The 19,029-nt window shown below is 29.5% G+C and overlaps 2 protein-coding genes across 2 annotated transcripts; one reads left to right on the forward strand and one right to left on the reverse strand.

The window, feature by feature from the left end:
- The first annotated feature begins 7,514 nt into the window (after positions 1-7,514).
- LOC119604273 lies at positions 7,515-18,846 on the forward strand. The gene is made up of 8 exons (XM_037956783.1): positions 7,515-7,736; positions 7,863-9,084; positions 9,962-10,786; positions 13,155-13,539; positions 13,601-14,124; positions 16,023-16,384; positions 16,593-16,782; positions 16,852-18,846. The coding sequence occupies exons 1-8, from the start codon at positions 7,515-7,517 to the stop codon at positions 17,013-17,015; spliced, it is 3,894 nt and encodes a 1,297-aa protein (XP_037812711.1). The 3' UTR covers positions 17,016-18,846.
- Positions 14,069-16,019, reverse strand: LOC119604272. The gene is made up of 4 exons (XM_037956782.1): positions 15,572-16,019; positions 15,414-15,500; positions 14,598-15,350; positions 14,069-14,105 (listed from the first exon to the last, which is right to left on the reverse strand). The coding sequence occupies exons 1-3, from the start codon at positions 15,892-15,894 to the stop codon at positions 14,768-14,770; spliced, it is 993 nt and encodes a 330-aa protein (XP_037812710.1). The 5' UTR covers positions 15,895-16,019; the 3' UTR covers positions 14,069-14,105; positions 14,598-14,767.
- Positions 18,847-19,029: the final 183 nt, after the last annotated feature.

Below are 19,029 nucleotides of genomic sequence, written 5' to 3' on the forward strand. Positions count from 1 at the left end.
GATTGTCCCATGAAAAGTAGACGCTAAAGTAAGTAAATAAATATACAGTATGAATGTATTTCTGGCTAGTTGCCCCACCAGCCACCGAACCAGCCAGCCAGTCATACAACCAGCGTCAACCATAAAACCACCAGCCAGCCAAGCCAACCAACCAAACAACGAAACAAACAAACAGTCAGTCAGCCAGAATTTTAGATTTTGCCATACTCTACTCTACATACGGTATGTAGAGTGTGCACACTGCTGCTGTTTATTATTTGTAGTGTAGACGACGCGCCAACCAGAGTCATACAATTTTTAGATCATTCTTCTTTCTATTGCCACACAATCATTTTTTTATTTCTATTATTGTAGATTTTTTTATAAATAAAGTTTTTTTTTTTAATTTTGTATTTTTCTACAATTGTTTAAAAAAATTTGAAATTTTTTGCAATGTTTTTTTTTATCTTTTATTTGTTACCTCAAATTTCTGTAAAAGTAAACGTTTGTATGTGTGCATTCATTGTTGTTTCATTTATTACTTTTGTTTAATTGACAGCGTTTAATTTTGTTATTGTTTTGATTCATTCACATTTGTTTATTGTAATTAAGGCAAAGTAGTGTCAGTTTTTTAGTAAACGTAAAAAATTCCAAGTGGTTTTGTTTAGTTTACAAAAGAGCAATTAATTGAGTTGTTATTAAAAAGAGAGTTAGTTAAAGAGTACTTAACAATATTTAAGAGTAAATTGCAATTGCATAAAGTTAGTGATGCCACATCATTTGTAAGAAAAAATCAAAAGTCGTTAAAAAAGGCTATTTCTGAGGGATGCCCTTCCTTCTCTAAACTTTGATATTTATGAATCGATCCTTTATGTCATTGTCAAAATAATCTATTTATTTATTAAATTTAGATTTTCATATATCAACATGATCATCGAAGAGATTTTTTTTTGGGTTTTATGGAAAGTAGAGATCAATTATGGACCGATCCTCATATCTGGTAGACAGATTTACGTTCGTATAAAATTCAGTAATGAACGTTAAAGTTATGTTCTAATGTCGGCTTTGTATGGATGACAGGGTCAATTATGAATCAATCCTTATAAAATTGTTCATATTTAACTTGTTGTTTTTAAATTTTATTGCTCTATTCGTATTTTTTAAGGCAGTATTGACTGTTTAAGTTTGTAGGGATGTAGGGTCAGTCATGGACCGATCGTCATAAAACTTGGTAAAACGATTTGGGTTCATATAGGACATTATTTATGTCGAATTTTATATTTTTAAGGCAGTAATGGGCGTTAAACTCATTTTCTGAAGAGGGCTTTATATGAATCGATCCTCATACAATTTGAACCGATCCTGATACAATTTTTTTGAGAGATTTTTTTTGAATGTATGGAACTTGTTTATGTCGAATTTCGTCACTATAATGATATTATTAAAACAGTTATGGGTGCATTTTTTGGGGCTACGATCGAATATATGTATATATTTGTCATTTAAAAATCGATTTTAATGTGAAAACTCTAACATTGGGAAGGTATCTTGAATAAGGTTAAAATAAAAAAATAATTTAAACTTAGTGTCATTCATACTTTCCATCAAATAATCGAATTTTAAGTGAAAACCCTAATATTGTATTAATTAACAATTCAAGGGATCTACATATCTGTTCGTCTATATGCAAATAATGGGCTTTGGAATTTGGTTGTTAAAATATTGTTAACATTTATTATTAAATATACATACATATTTCCTCATTTCAGAAAAAACACCAGATACTACTTATCTTGGATAATAAATAATTATTGAAAATATTAAATAACAATTTACATGCATTGTTTCGTTATTATCAGTAGTGTAAAAATAGTAGTAATTTATTTATATAAAAAAAATAATTTATTATTTAAAATGTTACAGTCATTTTATTAGGAAATATTTTCTCTAGTATATTACAAAAATGTGAAAATTTTCAATAAAATAAATCATGTACGTGTTAAAAAGGGAAAAATAATATTATAAATCTATATAAATAATTGGACCCAGTATCAATTATATATACATACATATATATGTATATGTATAACACTAAAAAACTCTATGTTTATGTTTTAGATTTTAAATTTCCTTATCGAATTCAACGATTTCGAAAAAATATTTTTAAATTAAACCTTGCGGATCGTAAAAAACTATTTACAATTGAGAACTTTATTAGAAAATACATATACATAAATAAAAATTTAAATATTTAGTGCACGTTTTTTTTTAACTATGTATATCGAAATATTTATAACTTTCCTATTAGATTACACTATTTTTTGAATAAGATTTTATTACATTTTCATTTAGTATTTTGCATAAAATTAAGACCGTTTCAAATAATAGAGCACTAAGATTATATTTGAGTTAAAATGACAACAGTATTCCTATATGACTTTTTTAATTTCTCGAATTGACTTCAAATAGTTAAAGTTCGTTATCAAATCATTCTCCTAAATAAAAATCATATAACATTTAATAACTTTATTTTGAAATATGAATTAACTAAGCTAAAAAATATAACTTTATGTGAAGAAAATATTATGTACAATTTGCAAATAGCTTTGCTTAAAGAAAGTAATAAATAAATAAATTATTATCTGATGTTTTGACTTCGGTGGGTATGGATGGGTAGATAATAACATTATGTATAAATCAAAAAGTTTAACGATCTTTTCTTAGTCGAGGAAAAAAACACTTGAAAATATTACTTAAACGAAATAGCAACGAAAAAAAAAACAAAATTAAAATTATAGCTTAAAACAATTACAAATATCAACAAACCGTTAAAACTATGATGTAGATTTCTAGAAAAAGAAAAACAAAACAAGTTTCAGTCAGTTCCAGCAGCCAGCCACTTTTATTTTCATTGATGCCACTTCTACGAGCGAGCGCATCTTCATTCAACACACCATCAACCTGTTTAACATGCAACATAAAGTAGCATAGCAAATGTATAAACGTTTGTATGAGCCACGAGGATGAATGGCCACAAACGATTACAATTTATGTATTATGATCATTTTGGTTTTGAGAAGGCCAATGAATTTAACAAGATTTAACAAAAAAAAAGAGAATTAAGACATGAAATCTGCAGAAGTAAAAAAGCTTTTAATTGTAGACAAATATCATTAAAAAGTAACCCAAAAAAAACCGTATACATATAGGTCACTAGAGTTCTAGGAATTTGTGTTAAAAATACTCATATAACTGAGAAAAAGAGGCACCATTACCATTACCAAAAACTTGTGGAAAATTTACATTCTAAATATTTGTAATTTCACATTGTTAAAATATTTTATGAAATAAACTTTACAATTAGTATATGATAATTCAGCTTCCTTTCGAAGCCATATACCAAGCGATTTGCGAAATGATCCCAAAAATTATTAAAAATACTTATAAATAATAAACAAAGTTTAAAACCTTTCCAAATTATGCAGATCCGAAATTTCTTGACCCTTGTAAAACATGTGTTTTAAATAAAAATTTATTTAACTAAAAAATCTAATAAAATTAAGGTATGATAAAATAAACATTTGCTAGAAATAATATTTACGTTTATTACAACAAATATTTGTACTATATGAACGTTCACATATGAATGTAAAAGTAGATTTTATTAATATTTTCACAAAGGACTATATTTTAAATACCAATTTGACGTAAAATATTTGACCTAAAACTGCAAAATATTTTTGCGAAAACTTTTAATTACACTTAATATTTATTGAACAATCTTGTCTATTATATGCATAGGTTTCTTATTGGGTTAAAAGTACGAGGGTTGTTTGATTTAGACGACATTGTTAATTCAATATGGTAGTTAATCAGTTAGTTAGTTGTTAGTTAGTTAGTAGTTAGTTAGTTAGTTAGTTAGTTAGCTAGTTAGTTAGTTAGTTAGTTAGTTAGTTAGTTAGTTAGTTAGTTAGTTAGTTAGTTAGTTAGTTAGTTAGTTAGTTAGTTAGTTAGTTAGTTAGTTAGTTAGTTAGTTAGTTAGTAGTAGTTAGTTAGTTAGTTAGTTAGTTAGTTAGTTAGTTAGTTAGTTAGTTAGTTAGTTAGTTAGTTAGTTAGTTAGTTAGTTAGTTAGTTAGTTAGTTAGTTAGTTAGTTAGTTAGTTAGTTAGTTAGTTAGTTAGTTAGTTAGTTAGTTAGTTAGTTAGTTAGTTAGTTAGTTAGTTAGTTAGTTAGTTAGTTAGTTAGTTAGTTAGTTAGTTAGTTAGTTAGTTAGTTAGTTAGTTAGTTAGTTAGTTAGTTAGTTAGTTAGTAGTTAGTTAGTTAGTTAGTTAGTTAGTTAGTTAGTTAGTTAGTTAGTTAGTTAGTTAGTTAGTTAGTTAGTTAGTTAGTTAGTTAGTAGTTAGTTAGTTAGTTAGTTAGTTAGTTAGTAGTTAGTTAGTTAGTTAGTTAGTTAGTTAGTTAGTTAGTTAGTTAGTTAGTTAGTTAGTTAGTTAGTTAGTTAGTTAGTTAGTTAGTAGTTAGTTAGTTAGTTAGTTAGTTAGTTAGTTAGTTAGTTAGTTAGTAGTTAGTTAGTTAGTAGTTAGTTAGTTAGTTAGTTAGTTAGTTAGTTAGTTAGTTAGTTAGTTAGTTAGTTAGTTAGTTAGTTAGTTAGTTAGTTAGTTAGTTAGTTAGTTAGTTAGTTAGTTAGTTAGTTAGTTAGTTAGTTAGTTAGTTAGTTAGTTAGTTAGTTAGTTAGTTAGTTAGTTAGTTAGTTAGTTAGTTAGTTAGTAGTTAGTTAGTTAGTTAGTTAGTTAGTTAGTTAGTTAGTTAGTTAGTTAGTTAGTTAGTTAGTTAGTTAGTTAGTTAGTTAGTTAGTTAGTTAGTTAGTTAGTTAGTTAGTTAGTTAGTTAGTTAGTTAGTTAGTTAGTTAGTTAGTTAGTTAGTTAGTTAGTTAGTTAGTTAGTTAGTTAGTTAGTTAGTTAGTTAGTTAGTTAGTTAGTTAGTTAGTTAGTTAGTTAGTTAGTTAGTTAGTTAGTTAGTTAGTTAGTAGTTAGTTAGTTAGTTAGTTAGTTAGTTAGTTAGTTAGTTAGTTAGTTAGTAGTTAGTTAGTTAGTTAGTTAGTTAGTTAGTTAGTTAGTTAGTTAGTTAGTTAGTTAGTTAGTTAGTTAGTTAGTTAGTTAGTTAGTCAGTTAGTTAGTTAGTCAGTTAGTTATTTAGTTACTTAGTTAGTTAGTTAGTTAGTTAGTTAGTTAGTTAGTTAGTTAGTTAGTTAGTTAGTTAGTTAGTTAGTTAGTTAGTTAGTTAGTTAGTTAGTTAGTTAGTTAGTTAGTTAGTTAGTTAGTTAGTTAGTTAGTTAGTTAGTTAGTTAGTTAGTTAGTTAGTTAGTTAGTTAGTTAGTTAGTTAGTTAGTTAGTTAGTTAGTTAGTTAGTTAGTTAGTTAGTTAGTTAGTTAGTTAGTTAGTTAGTTAGTTAGTTAGTTAGTTAGTTAGTTAGTTAGTTAGTTAGTTAGTTAGTTAGTTAGTTAGTTAGTTAGTTAGTAGTTAGTTAGTTAGTTAGTTAGTTAGTTAGTTAGTTAGTTAGTTAGTTAGTTAGTTAGTTAGTTAGTTAGTTAGTTAGTTAGTTAGTTAGTTAGTTAGTTAGTTAGTTAGTTAGTTAGTTAGTTAGTTAGTTAGTTAGTTAGTTAGTTAGTTAGTTAGTTAGTTAGTTAGTTAGTTAGTTAGTTAGTTAGTTAGTTAGTTAGTTAGTTAGTTAGTTAGTTAGTTAGTTAGTTAGTTAGTTAGTTAGTTAGTTAGTTAGTTAGTTAGTTAGTTAGTTAGTTAGTTAGTTAGTTAGTTAGTTAGTTAGTTAGTTAGTTAGTTAGTTAGTTAGTTAGTTAGTTAGTTAGTTAGTTAGTTAGTTAGTTAGTTAGTTAGTTAGTTAGTTAGTTAGTTAGTTAGTTAGTTAGTTCGTAGTTAGTTAGTTAGTAGTTAGTTAGTTAGTTAGTTAGTTAGTTAGTTAGTAGTTAGTTAGTTAGTTAGTTAGTTAGTTAGTTAGTTAGTTAGTTAGTTAGTTAGTTAGTTAGTTAGTTAGTTAGTTAGTTAGTTAGTTAGTTAGTTAGTTTGTTTGTTTGTTAGTTAGTTTTAGTACTAGTGGCATTACGACAATCATCGCTTTATTTCCTTCAGGGTATTTTTCTTATCGAGTAAATTTTCTGTTCACAAATTTTTATACAGCCCTCGTATTAGATGTACCTACTTCAAGAAAAACATTTAGAATTTTTCTAACTTACTTGTTAGTTAATAATGACCACTGGCCTCATCAAAGTTTAAACAAGTAAAGAGATTTTTTTCAAATAAAATCCCATGGTAATGAAATAAACTAAATACTAAAGGAAATTTGTTTAAGGGTAAATTCCAGTTTAGAAATTAAAAACAAATAAAATGTTTCACTACAAAACCGATCTTGGATTAGTCTTAAAATCGAGTTTCAAACTGTAAATTCGCTAATATGGTTTCTGTTGCATAATTACAAAGAAAGCGGAGAAATGGAGTCACAGTCGATGTATAATTGTTTCTCGGCCTTTTTGAATTAAACTTTTGGAAGTATATTTTTTCACTATAAAAAACGGATGAGATTCCTCAAATTCAACAAAAGTTCTTTTAATTTGGACTTAAGGCAATAAAAATACATTTGAATTATTCACTTAAACTAAACTTGTTTACTGCTTCTAATCGATTTTTGAACAATGTACCTTTTTTTTGCTGCAATAAAAAACAAGTAAAGTGGAAAGGAAGCTGTAAAGACTTTACCAAGACTTCAGTAAATTGGCCACAAACTCAGTCAGTCCAACATTAGATGCATTAAAGTGAACAACAAACAAACAACACATGCAAAATAAACAAAATTTAACAATTAATAAAAACGCACCAAAAAAAAAAGAGAAACAAAAATATAAAATAAAATATAATATAATAAAGATATAAAATAATACCAGGAGATTAAAAGATGTGGTGTTTTAATAAAATTATGTTTAAACTAAAATAAAAGAAATTTCATTTGGAAAATTTTAAATACTAAAAAAATTTAAATAAAAATGGGATAAAAGAAAAGTAAAAGTTTTTTTGAAAATCTTACTTAAAAAAGCTTAACAAATGTTAGTTTTATTTATCAAGATATATGATTAGATTATTAACAATTTGTAATGCTTCGATAAATATCGAAATTTATGTGGAATATTCGACAGAAAGCCTTCGTTCGTGTGTTAAATATGTGTGTAATACATACGTTTGTGACATTTTGTCACTGAACCATTAAAATTTGTTTTCTTTGTGACCTAAAGAAAATTGAGGCGGTATTTTACATTTAACAAACTTCAAACTAAAGTAAAATTTCACTTGAATTTTACAAAATCACTTGACGAGAACAACTTGAACTAAACGGTTGTGTGTGAAAAGAAACGTTTAAACGGAAATTTAAAATTCTACTTGAACAAAAAAAGATTTAACAAAGGAAAAGGAAGTGTTTTAAAGAAATTTTCCAATTGTAAATGAATTTAAATTAAAGTGTGAATGTGTGAAAATGTGTTGGTTTTTTATTGTTATAAGATTGTTAATATTAAAAATATTACTAGCCGGTTTAACGGATCTTACCACGGCTTCGCGTTACGATTATGGTTATCATCCTAGTGCCGAGGAGTTTGATAATCTGTTACGTGAAACGCGTCGTACTTGGACTCATACATTTCTAAAAGCCGAAAGAGATCGTCTCTTAACGAGTCCTACGCCACGCCCTTATATAGCGGTAGAAAATCGGGCAAAAACTGAAAGCAGAAGACATTTTGTGCCAAAATTTCAATATGATAATGAAAAGAAATTTAATCAATTTATACAAAATCCTTTGCCAAACAAACAACAATACGATTTACAGCAGGCATCGTCCCAGAAACATCCGATGCCTTTGCAAAATATTGGTTCTTCTTTGGATTTTAATTATTTTAGCGATGAAGTAGCACAATCTGCCTTTAATACACCCCAGTCAATACAACATTCCCTAATAAGGCAACCGCCAGTACCTACCACCACTACAAAATCTATTATGGATATTAAACCGTTTACTTCAGCTTTGCCCGAAATAAATTTGAAACCTATAGCCAAACCGGATATTTTTAATTCTAACAAATATTCTTTAAATAATCTGTATAGAAACAATAGTCAAGGACATTTTCCTATATATTTCACCAACCCCGCCACTGGCATAGTTTATGCCATAACCGAGGTGGGCAAGTCTACAGAAAATGTTACCAGAACTAATGGCACCATACCTATATTCATAACTAAAGAACAATATGAACGAGATATATTCCAGCTGAAAAATGAATATGAACAAAAATGTCAAAACTTTCAACACAGCACTACAACCAGACCACAAATCATAAAAATACAAAAATCACCTACTTCCATACTTACAACGAAATTTTCTCCTCCTACTTCTGCCAGCGCCACCAATCCTTTAAAGAAACCCTCTCCGGTGGTGATAAAGACCCAATTAACTGTCAAAGACAAGAAATCAACTACTGTTAGACCTTTAAGAAAGAAGAAAAAGAAAACAAAACTTAAGCGTAAAATCAAAAAACAAAATCCTCCGGGACGTAAAACTGTGGCCACAACAATCAGACCTATTTCACCCAATCATCCTCAAGGTCCGGCAATTATAATGGGTTCTAGAACCACAACTAGGAAGCCTTTAACCAATAATGATAAACTACCCACCCAATTGGAAAAACCAAATTTTGATAATATATTTTCCAGTGCTGTCTCGCCACAGACAGCAAGTCTTCCAGCAGGATCATTGAATCCAAATTTATTTATTAATAATCACAGAGTTAATAAAAGATCTGCTAAGGAAGAATTGAGAAGTTTTGAATTCAAGGAACTCATTTTGAAAGATCAGAAAGAACAAATGGATACGCAGTTAAAACCACCAACATTAGCCACGAAATCTACAAACAAATCCTTGACCATGACTGATCTCTTGGTAAAAGAACAAGAGATTAACAATTCGGAAAATCATAAGTCGGAGAAAACTCTGGATAACCCAGACGTTAAAGCAAGAGACCAAGTGTCAAATAAACTATCGAATGAAACTCAAAGTGAAGTTAATCTTAAAATTATAAAGAGTCCAACGAATTTTCAAAGGACTACAATTAACCCAATTGTGGAAAATCCCTCAAAAAACTTTAATAAATTTAAAAAATTTTTAAAAAATTATTTTAATATTTTTAGTACAAAAAAATTAGAAAAAAATTTTAATAGCTCTACTTTCAAAAATGTTTCAAAAACTCAACATAACTCTACAAAAACCATAGAAATTTTATCAAGGAACTCAAATAATGCAGATTTTAAAGCGGGAAACTTGAAAAGTGATTTTCAGACGCCAGTTTTTAAAACCTCTTTAAAAACTTCTAGTGATTTAAATAACACAAAACTTTTTCAAAATTTAACTAAGAAAAATCTAAAAAACTTAAAAATTCAACAAAATAATTTACAAAATTCATTAGTTAATAAAACTTTGGATACTAAACATCGTATAAATAAAAGATCTGCTGCAGATTTAAAAGTAAATAATTATATTTTACCAAAATTTATTAAAAAATCAACCAATAATGAAACGGAAACAAATAATACAATAACGAATTCGGAACAGGAAAGGAGTTTAAAATTGAATGCAAAACATACAAATATTAATTTGAAATCAGTAAATAAATCCAAAGTTAATATCACCGATAATGGCAAAAGATCTTTAAAACGTGTTAAACATTTGAAAAAACGTAAAAGATTATCAAAAATTAAAATAAATAAAAATTTTAAATTAAAACAAAACTCTACGCAAACAAACAATATTCCCAACTTAACCACTACCCCCCAGAACTGTAAAGCAGGGTACCAGAGCCCCCAACCAGAAAAACAAAAAGCTGGAGAAAAAATCGAAACGACAACATGATACAGAATACTATTTTTTTGGTATAGGTGAAAATTACGATGATGACGAAGAAGAGGAGGATGAAGACGAGGATGATGATGACGGTGATGATTACGAAGATGATGAAGAGGAGGAAGATGATAAAGATAATGGTGAAATTTTGGCCTATGATTATGAAGAAGTTGGGGTGCCGCACACCAGTGAGGTGAGTTTATCATTAGAGGATTTAAGTGAGAAACCTACACAAGAAACCAGCAGTTCCCCGGAAGAGGAGGCTGATATAGGTGCCTTGGAAATAGAGCGTGTGGATATTAAAACTCCTGTTTTAGATTATGATAACACGGGCCCACTTAGTTTAAAAACCAAATCTGCATATATCAAAAAACGCATACGCCGCAGACCGCCACAATTTAAAATCGATGATGACTATGAGGACGATGATGATGAAAATAGTATGTCGGCTAATTTGGGAGGATTTTTACGCATGATTTTCTATCCCATACAAGTAGTAATGACCAGTGTTATGGACTCGATTGGGGGCAAAAATGCGGACGAAGAAGAAGATGATCCCGCTTTCAATCCCTATACACAATATACTTCCTATCATAATACTCTAAAACAACATTCTAGTGATGAATATGATGAAGATTATGATTCTAATGAATCTGCTGGTTCTTCTTTGGGTAGCTGGCTTAGTTCTTGGTTTGGTTTAAATCGTCGTAATAAGAAAATTGGCAGTACCACAGTGGCACCCATTAAAGTGAAACCTACAAAATCGTCTACTAGTTGGTTGCCATCATGGTTGGGTTTTGGTGCAAACGATAGAGTTTCCACGGAAGCAGCTTCTAACGAAGACTATGATGAATATGATAGTAAGTTGATTTTTAAATTTCTAAACAGATTAACTATAAAAGGAAGTATAATTAAAATAAATTATATCTTTAGTGATCTTTTTGAACTATAAAAACACAATTAAATTTAATAATAACAATTATAATTGTAGTCAGGAAACTGGTATGACAAAAGATCAATAGAAAATTGCAACGAATAGCAAGTGCATTTTAAAAAGTCATACTTAAATATTTTCCTTTTTTGTTTTTGGTTGTTGGGAACAAGACAGTTGCTCCTTCGATCCAAAAAATTCTTTACAATTTTTGATAGAAATCACTTGGACTTAATAATAAAAAAATAAAAATAGTTTAAATAATTGTGTTAATGCATACTTGATCGATTTATAAGTTTGTGTAGCGGAACTGTTTCATTTAGGCCTTAGTCTATATAGAATTTATTGCAAATATTTCAAATACTTCATTAAGCAAAAAATTTTTCATAAATTGCTTTTACTATAAATAGAGCAAAAGAAAACAATAGCATTTTCTAGTTACTTATACTTTCAATACGATTCCAATCCAAAGACCAAATCAAATTACACACATCCTAACAGATCTCGACATCATACTAACTACATAAAGATTCCAGCCAACATGTGTTTAATTTGGGTCGTGATTAACTTGTAAACTTGTCATAATAACTGAAATCATAAAGCCAGTCTTAGGTGAACACACTTAATGAAATAGGTCACGTTTTTTATAGCTGCTGATTGTTAACTTCACTTTTATTTTACGTCAATAACTGATATTTAGACGTTCTTGTGTGTTAATTGAATAATAAAACATACTCTTTCATATTCAAAGACCCGTAATATAAATCGATTAACACAAACCATTGTTTGCGGCAAATAAAAGTTAAGAAGAAATGTGATAGAAATATAATTAGGTGCGAATTAAATTTATAAGATTATTTAATTTATTGATAATGTCAAATTGTGAGAGATTTTTAAGTTAATTATCGTTTTTCAATTAAAAATGGAAGATTGAATGAGATATCGGCGAAGAGCTTTGCCTTGAGTCCTTGTTTTAGTACCCATATAAGGGTTACTTCCGAAAATTTATAGAACGAGCATAATTCATTAACTAATCACCATATCGGTACAAAATTCAACACGAATATGTTTTGTACATACATATCGTCACCTAAAACGCAAACGGCCATATCTAACATTTTTAAAATTTTACAGGAGAAGCAAAAAACTATTTAAATTGAAAAGTTTGTTTCTATCAACGCGATTTAATAGTGAAACCTATCAGTTGTTATGATAGTTGACAATGGCGTATATAAAAATTTATAAATTGGACTTTTTACCTTTAGTGTTTAAATGTTTTTGTAGATAAGGCCTTTTGTTTTTTGTCAATAAAATCGGAGGAGTCCAATTTTTTGTGTGGACATTTGTTTTGATGCAATACCTTATAATCAACAATAAAATCGATTTTGAATTTTTGGTTAGTTAGGGCCGTTTGCGTTTCAGGTGACGATTTATAAATTATTCGTATAATTTTTTGCCGATCGGGTCATAATTGTTCATAGCTCCCACAAAACTCGTGAATTAAAATTGATGTCGGGATAAAATTTGTCATTCTGTATTTTTTTTTTTCAAATCAGCCCATTTATATTTATAAACAAACCATTTCATCCGGATCAGATCATAATTTCCGAACTTTCAGTAGGAAATAGGTATATATGTATGTAGGTAAATAATGTCGCGTTCTTATAAGGCTTCAAGTATGGCCAAATACCGCGAAAACCTGATGTGATGGTCATATTCTTAGGCAGATTAGCTCATATTAATTCTTTGGTCTCTGGGTTAAAAATTTGATGTTATTTGCACTTTATGGTTTACATATAACAGATTTAAAATATTTCTCTCAAAGAGTTTGGCGAGAAATATGACTGATCACAAATTACTTCTTTATATAAACAATTGTCATTCAAAGAAAATTACATCAAATAAACAAAGTGTAAATCCGTTAGTAGATTTAAGTAAATTAATTTAAATTATTTACCACTTTCATACTTGCTTCTATCACTCTGTCTGTCCGCCAATTCAACAGTGACACATTAAACCATAAAACAAACCAACCAGTTCATAGAACATAATTTTTTTTGCAAGTAATAAAACAGACAAGCGAACAGACGGACTTACAGACAAGAGAACCTATAACGGATGAATGTTATACATATTCTATGGATGGAGGTTAAGAAAAAGGTTACGCTTTCTTTGTTTAAATAAACGTTTAGTATTTTACTTATTTCAAATTCAATTATAGTTAGTTACTTGTGTACAACTTGTGTAAAACAGATTTCATATAATGTTGTCATTGATTTTCATTTTAATAAAACTAGAATGGTTTGCCAGTTGGTTTGGTGAAACGAAACCAAAAGCCAGAAAAAGAACTACAACAACAACTTCAACTACCACCCAGATACCACATGTACCCATATTAACCATTGTGGATCCAATGAAAAATCCTCAAAATTGGATTGGTATATTGGCACATCATATTATCAATCATACCTCCACATCCACAGCGAATCCTTTAAAAGATATTTGGAATCAAGTCACCAGTACAACGACGGAAAATCCTGAAATACCACGAAAAATTTCATATGATAAATATCAGATATGGAGACTCAAACCACAAGATGATAGCCAAGTGAAGGCTTTGGAGGAATATAAGAAAAGTGAGGATGGCATAAAGCTACAATGGCTAAAGGGGCCCAGTTTAAGGTAAGAATTTTATATTATTATTTTAATAGATTTAATTTTAATACTCTTCCCATATTTCTAGAGGTTTAACTGATGTCTTGGTGCCACCTAAAATGTTGGTGGATTTTCAAGCTTCTCTTACATTTGAACTTATCGATCATGAGGTCTTGATATTCGACGTGGGCAAAGCTATAGCTTATGAAAAGACCAAAGAAGATTATTTCTTTACTACCACCCAAAAGCCTAAAAAACATCTTAGTAAAACTCCCACCATCTCCGGCATGACTTGGCATAAGTATTACGAATACGATGATATTATAAAATTTCTGGAAACCATGCGCATGCGTTTTCCCCATTTAGTGGAACTTATACATATTGGTCGTTCTTATGAGGGTAGACCTTTGATTGTAATGAAAATCGAAAGTAAAGAGGCGGCCGCTGTAAATACGGCGCATTATCCGGCACATCAACGTAATAAGTTAAGGCATAAGAAACGTATCGGTTTGGCAAATGCTGTTTTCATAGAAGCTGGTACACATGGCATGGAATGGATTGGTCCAGCAACTGCTACTTGGATTATTAACGAGCTGTTGAGGATTATGAAAAGTAAGTAATAGTTATATTTTATAAAGTCAATACTTGGGGCAGTCTAGTCTATAGTCTCGTCTATAGTCTATTATATAGTATAGTCTATAGTCTATTATATAGTCTAGTCTAGTCGATAGTGTGGTCTATATACTAGTCCAGTCTAATCTATGGTGTAGTATACAGTCTAGTCTAATATATGGTGTTATCTATAGTCTAGTCTATAGTATAGTCTATAGTCTAGTCTATAGGCTAGTCGATAGTGTAGTTTATATTCTAGTCCAGTCTAATCTATGGTGGTGTCTATAGTCTAGTATATAGTCTAGTCTATATTATAGTCTATAGTCTAGTTTGTAATCTAGGTACATTCTAGTCCATAGTCTAGTCTATAGTGTAGTCTATGGTACAGTCTATAATATTGTCTATAGTCTAGTCCATAGTCTAGACTATAATCTAATAAAAATTCTCAGGAAAATAATCTCATCTTTTTTTACCTGTTCAACTCCAAAATTTGACGTTCAAAGTTTCATCGACTTACACCTCTGTTGTTGGCTAGATCAATTTTAAAATATTCCAGTTCCAGAATAATGACATTTTATGTTTTAAATTTTACGAATGTTTAGTTTATTTTCAGTATATAATCACTGTTAAATTTCGAATTTACTTAGGAATGTGCGTTTCTACTAGAACCTGATATAGTATTGTAGAGTCCAGTTAAAAATTCAATAAGATTTGTAAAGGATGGTGGCGTTTTCATTTCAGTTGGAACGGCATATAGTCTATACTTCTTGTACATTTCACGGGCCTCGTCATCACTTAAAATGGACCGAGTTACCTGCTTCATTTGTTTAGCACATAAATCACACAGAGAAGGATTTTGTTTCTTAGTTAAACTGGAGTTCTCACTTCTGTTTCCATCGCACTTATCACATCTGTTGTTATTACTTTTAATATTATTTTGAGTTTTATCTATATTATTTAAAGTACAAAGACTTTCTTTAGACCCCCGAGTAGAACCTTTAGAATTTTGCAAATTAAAATGAGAACATTTCTTTCGTTGGCAAGATTTGCAATGGGGGCATTTTGGAAGTGGATTGGTGTTAGTAGTGTTATGGTTTGAAGCGGGATCGGAAGTTTTCTTTATGTTGTGATTTGTTTGGTATCGATGATGTCTGCCCTTAACAGCATGAAATGTAATGCTGACACAAAGTAATAGCAATAATATCAAAGTTGTTAATTGAGCTCTCCTAGAAATTTTGTATATGTAAATCTATTTATTTATTCTGAGAAGAAAAGTATGAAGGAAGTACCTTCCCCACTGCAAGATTAAGTTCACAAAATCCCTTAAATATTGGCTAATAGTAATCCAAAACATGAATGTGGTCATTATGAAAAAACTGTAAATATGTTTGGAAAGAAATCAAAATTTCAAAACATGTTCTCATAACCCAAATGTATCAATACTTACGAAATAATTCCCACTATATCAAATAGCACAGAATTCAGATCTGAGGGTGTAAATCGAAATGTTGGTAATTTGAAGTTTCGTATTTGTAAAAGGTTTTCTTTAAAAATCTTTGTAGGAATATTTGAAGTCCCTGCAGTTAAAGTTTTAGCATTAGGATCAGCATCTTTGAGAGTTACATCATTTGAGCTTCTAAAACATTTTCTAATTTCCTCTTGATCTGGTTTTCCCTCCGATCTGAGTTTTTTGCATTTTTCACAATTACAGGGTGGAAACTCACATAATTTACACTGAAGTGTAGCCGGGAAAGCACAGGAATTTTGCATATTAAGAAAAAAATATGAAAAAATTTAAATTTAATAAAAATAATAGACCAAGGTATAGACTTTTTGTTTTAATTTCGAATTTGTTTTAAATTTCATTTTTCAAAACGTAACAAATTTCCTTTTTTCAGAAAATATTACCGACGACCAGAGTTTCATACGCAACACTACCTGGTATATTATGCCAGTTTTGAATCCCGACGGTTATGTTTACAGTCATGAATATGATCGTTTTTGGAAGAAATCCAGATCACGCCATATTTCTCGTCCTTCGGGTATTTTAAATTCAGCCATGACTTGGTTGCAAAAGAAACGAACGAAAGAGAAGGTTTGTTTTGGCGTTGATTTAGATCGCAATTGGCATTATCAATGGGGTAAACGTGGCAGCTCAAAGACGCCTTGTAATGAATTCTATGCTGGGCCTACACCATTTTCAGAACCGGAAACAAAAGCTTTATCGGAATTTTTAATGGATTATCGAACACAAATTAAGGTAAGTTCTTTAATTTCTACATTGAGAAAAAGTCATTCCAATAAAAAACGGAAAGCTTTGAAAGGAAATGGAATTGTTTCGACTTTCCATTTTTTTGTTGAAATACTTTTTTCAATCGTTGTATAACTGAATGTGGAATCGTAATCGAACACATTTTTTATTCGTAAACATTTTTTGAAATTTTTTAATAATTGCCTTTTCTTTTTAGCTTTTCGTTTCTATGCAGGCTTATGGTCAAATTATAAGTTATCCCTATAAGGCCAATACCACCTACGATTCTGAGCGTTTAGATGATCTATTGGATGTTGCCATGGTGGGCACCGATGGTTTGCGTAAAAAGGGCAGTAAATCAAGATATAAAATAGATTCTTCTAATGACTTAATAGAAAATAGATCGGGTAAGTTTTGAAAATTTAGTACAATTCAACAAAAATAACTGTAACTCGTTCATTTGTTGTTATATTAAGGCTGTTCGGATGCTTTTGCCGCCTACGAAGCGGGCATACCCTTTAGTTATACTTTACAGTTGGCTGACAATGGAGTGCATGGTTACTTGCTGCCTAGTGCTTCAATAGAATCAACAGCTAAAGACTCGTTTGAAATTATTACAGGAATGTTGGACTATATATGATAGTTGGGGAAAATTTTTTAGGTATTAATGTTCTTTGTATATTTATTTAGTTTTTTTGGTCTCATTTTCGAATTGTTTTTTATCTAATTTTTTTAAATTTTAGAAACTTGTAAAATAATTTAATTTAATACAAAATTCGTGAAAAATTGTCACTTGAAATATGTTCTCTTTTCCCTTTATTTCTTCGAGTAAAAAATTTTCCAAAAAGAAGAATTTTGTTATCAACAAAATAAACTATTCTAAAAACTATATTCCAAAAACTATTCATTCGAATAATATTCGTGATCGAAATTTTTTTCGTTTAAATATAAAAGTGTCACCTTATAAAGCATTGGTATCGTTTAAAAGAAAGAGGGGTTACTTCGCATTTCGTTTGAAACGAATGAAGTAAATTTATTCTCGAGAGGGATGATTAAGAAATTTGATTCAAAATAAAAATCTATGAAAAAACTTGACGAATTTGTTATGAATAATGACGAGCAAAAGTGGACGTGTTCCTGCATATTTCTGCATTTCGATTACGTTTCCACATGATCGAAAATTGGTATTCCAACAAAAAACGGAATCGTACGAAAAAGAAGAAGCAATACCATTTTATTTCAATGCTTTACGATTGTGTGTATTTTGCGTTACGATCGTAACTACGTTTTTGTAAGTTGTTATTTTAGTGACGGAGCTTTGAAATGCAGAATACCAAAGTTGCCAAACGGAGAAAATTTCGATTCGAATTGAAATGGAGAATAGTAGTGATTAATTCACAATAGTTGATTTTGTACGTAAATTACCAAAAGAGGGTATGTTTTTCGATGCGCATAAAATCGCAATTTAATCATCAGATGCAGGGCACAGATGTATTTCCGAACAGAACATACTTTGGTTTTCGAATCGGGATCATTTTAAAGTGCTCCAGATGAAAATTTTGCTATACGATTTTCGATGGTTTTAGAGCCAGGCGAAAATAAGGGGATCAAATCGGCGCTATATCGAAATGTGCTGGATTTTTTTTTCGTTCGATATCGAATACCATAATCTCAAAAAAGAAACATTTTGATAAATTTTACTCGATCACAAATGATGGGATTGGCTCTCTATTCTTTAGCTTAATTTTATTCCATTTTTTTATTCACACTGCCCAGCAGTTCGACAAAGAGTCAATGCATCCGAAAATGACAGAAATTTCCACTAACGTTTAACCAACTGGTTGGCTCGTATTCGTATTTCTTTTTGAATGTACTCTTTGTAAACAGAGTGAAGACAGTCGTCACTTTGTAAGCGAGATCGTAGGCAGTCATCACTTTACTGCACCCAAGTAAACTAGTGTTTAGACACACATAAAAAAACTTTCGAAAATGTTCTCTAAAATATGAATCGACGATTGACTTCGTTCTGGGACAAGTACAAGTTGAAATAGCTAATCACCTGGATAGTCAGATGCCTAGAGGGGAAACCCAAGTATTAGGTTAAATAGCTTCTTCAGGAGTGTCTTCCTAAATTATTCGTTTCAAGTTTAAATCCTACTAATTTTAATTACATTTATACAACAATTAATTTTAATATTTATTGAAAACAAAAACTAATATTTAAGCCTTTTTTTATATTATAATTTAAGTTATTTATTTCTATTACTTAAAAGCACCACATTCATTATACATCAATAAAGAAAGGAGGGATTTTGATTTCTATTGTTTGTTAACAAAATAATAAAGAAATTGCAACTTGTTTAATTATTTTTCTCTAGAAAAATTAAAACAAGATTATTAAAAATATAAGAGTAGTAATTGTTATAAAAATAAAAAAAAATTCTTGAATAAATCAACTAAAAACTATAGGAAGCAGGATTTGTTTTAAATAAACCAATAAAAGAAAAAAAAAACGAAAACAAGAAAAAATTTAATTTAAAGGTTTCTATTGAATTGGATTTTTTGATTTTTTTTTTTGTTGTTGGTTTCTTTTACGATAGATTTTGTAGTTTTTGTTTAATTTTATATAATAATATAATAGTTATAACACTCAC

This window comes from Lucilia sericata, unplaced genomic scaffold (genome assembly GCF_015586225.1).
Source record: "Lucilia sericata isolate MDLA Ls3-8-SP2 unplaced genomic scaffold, ASM1558622v1 Contig000377F_arrow, whole genome shotgun sequence".
NCBI classification, from domain to species: domain Eukaryota; kingdom Metazoa; phylum Arthropoda; class Insecta; order Diptera; family Calliphoridae; genus Lucilia; species Lucilia sericata.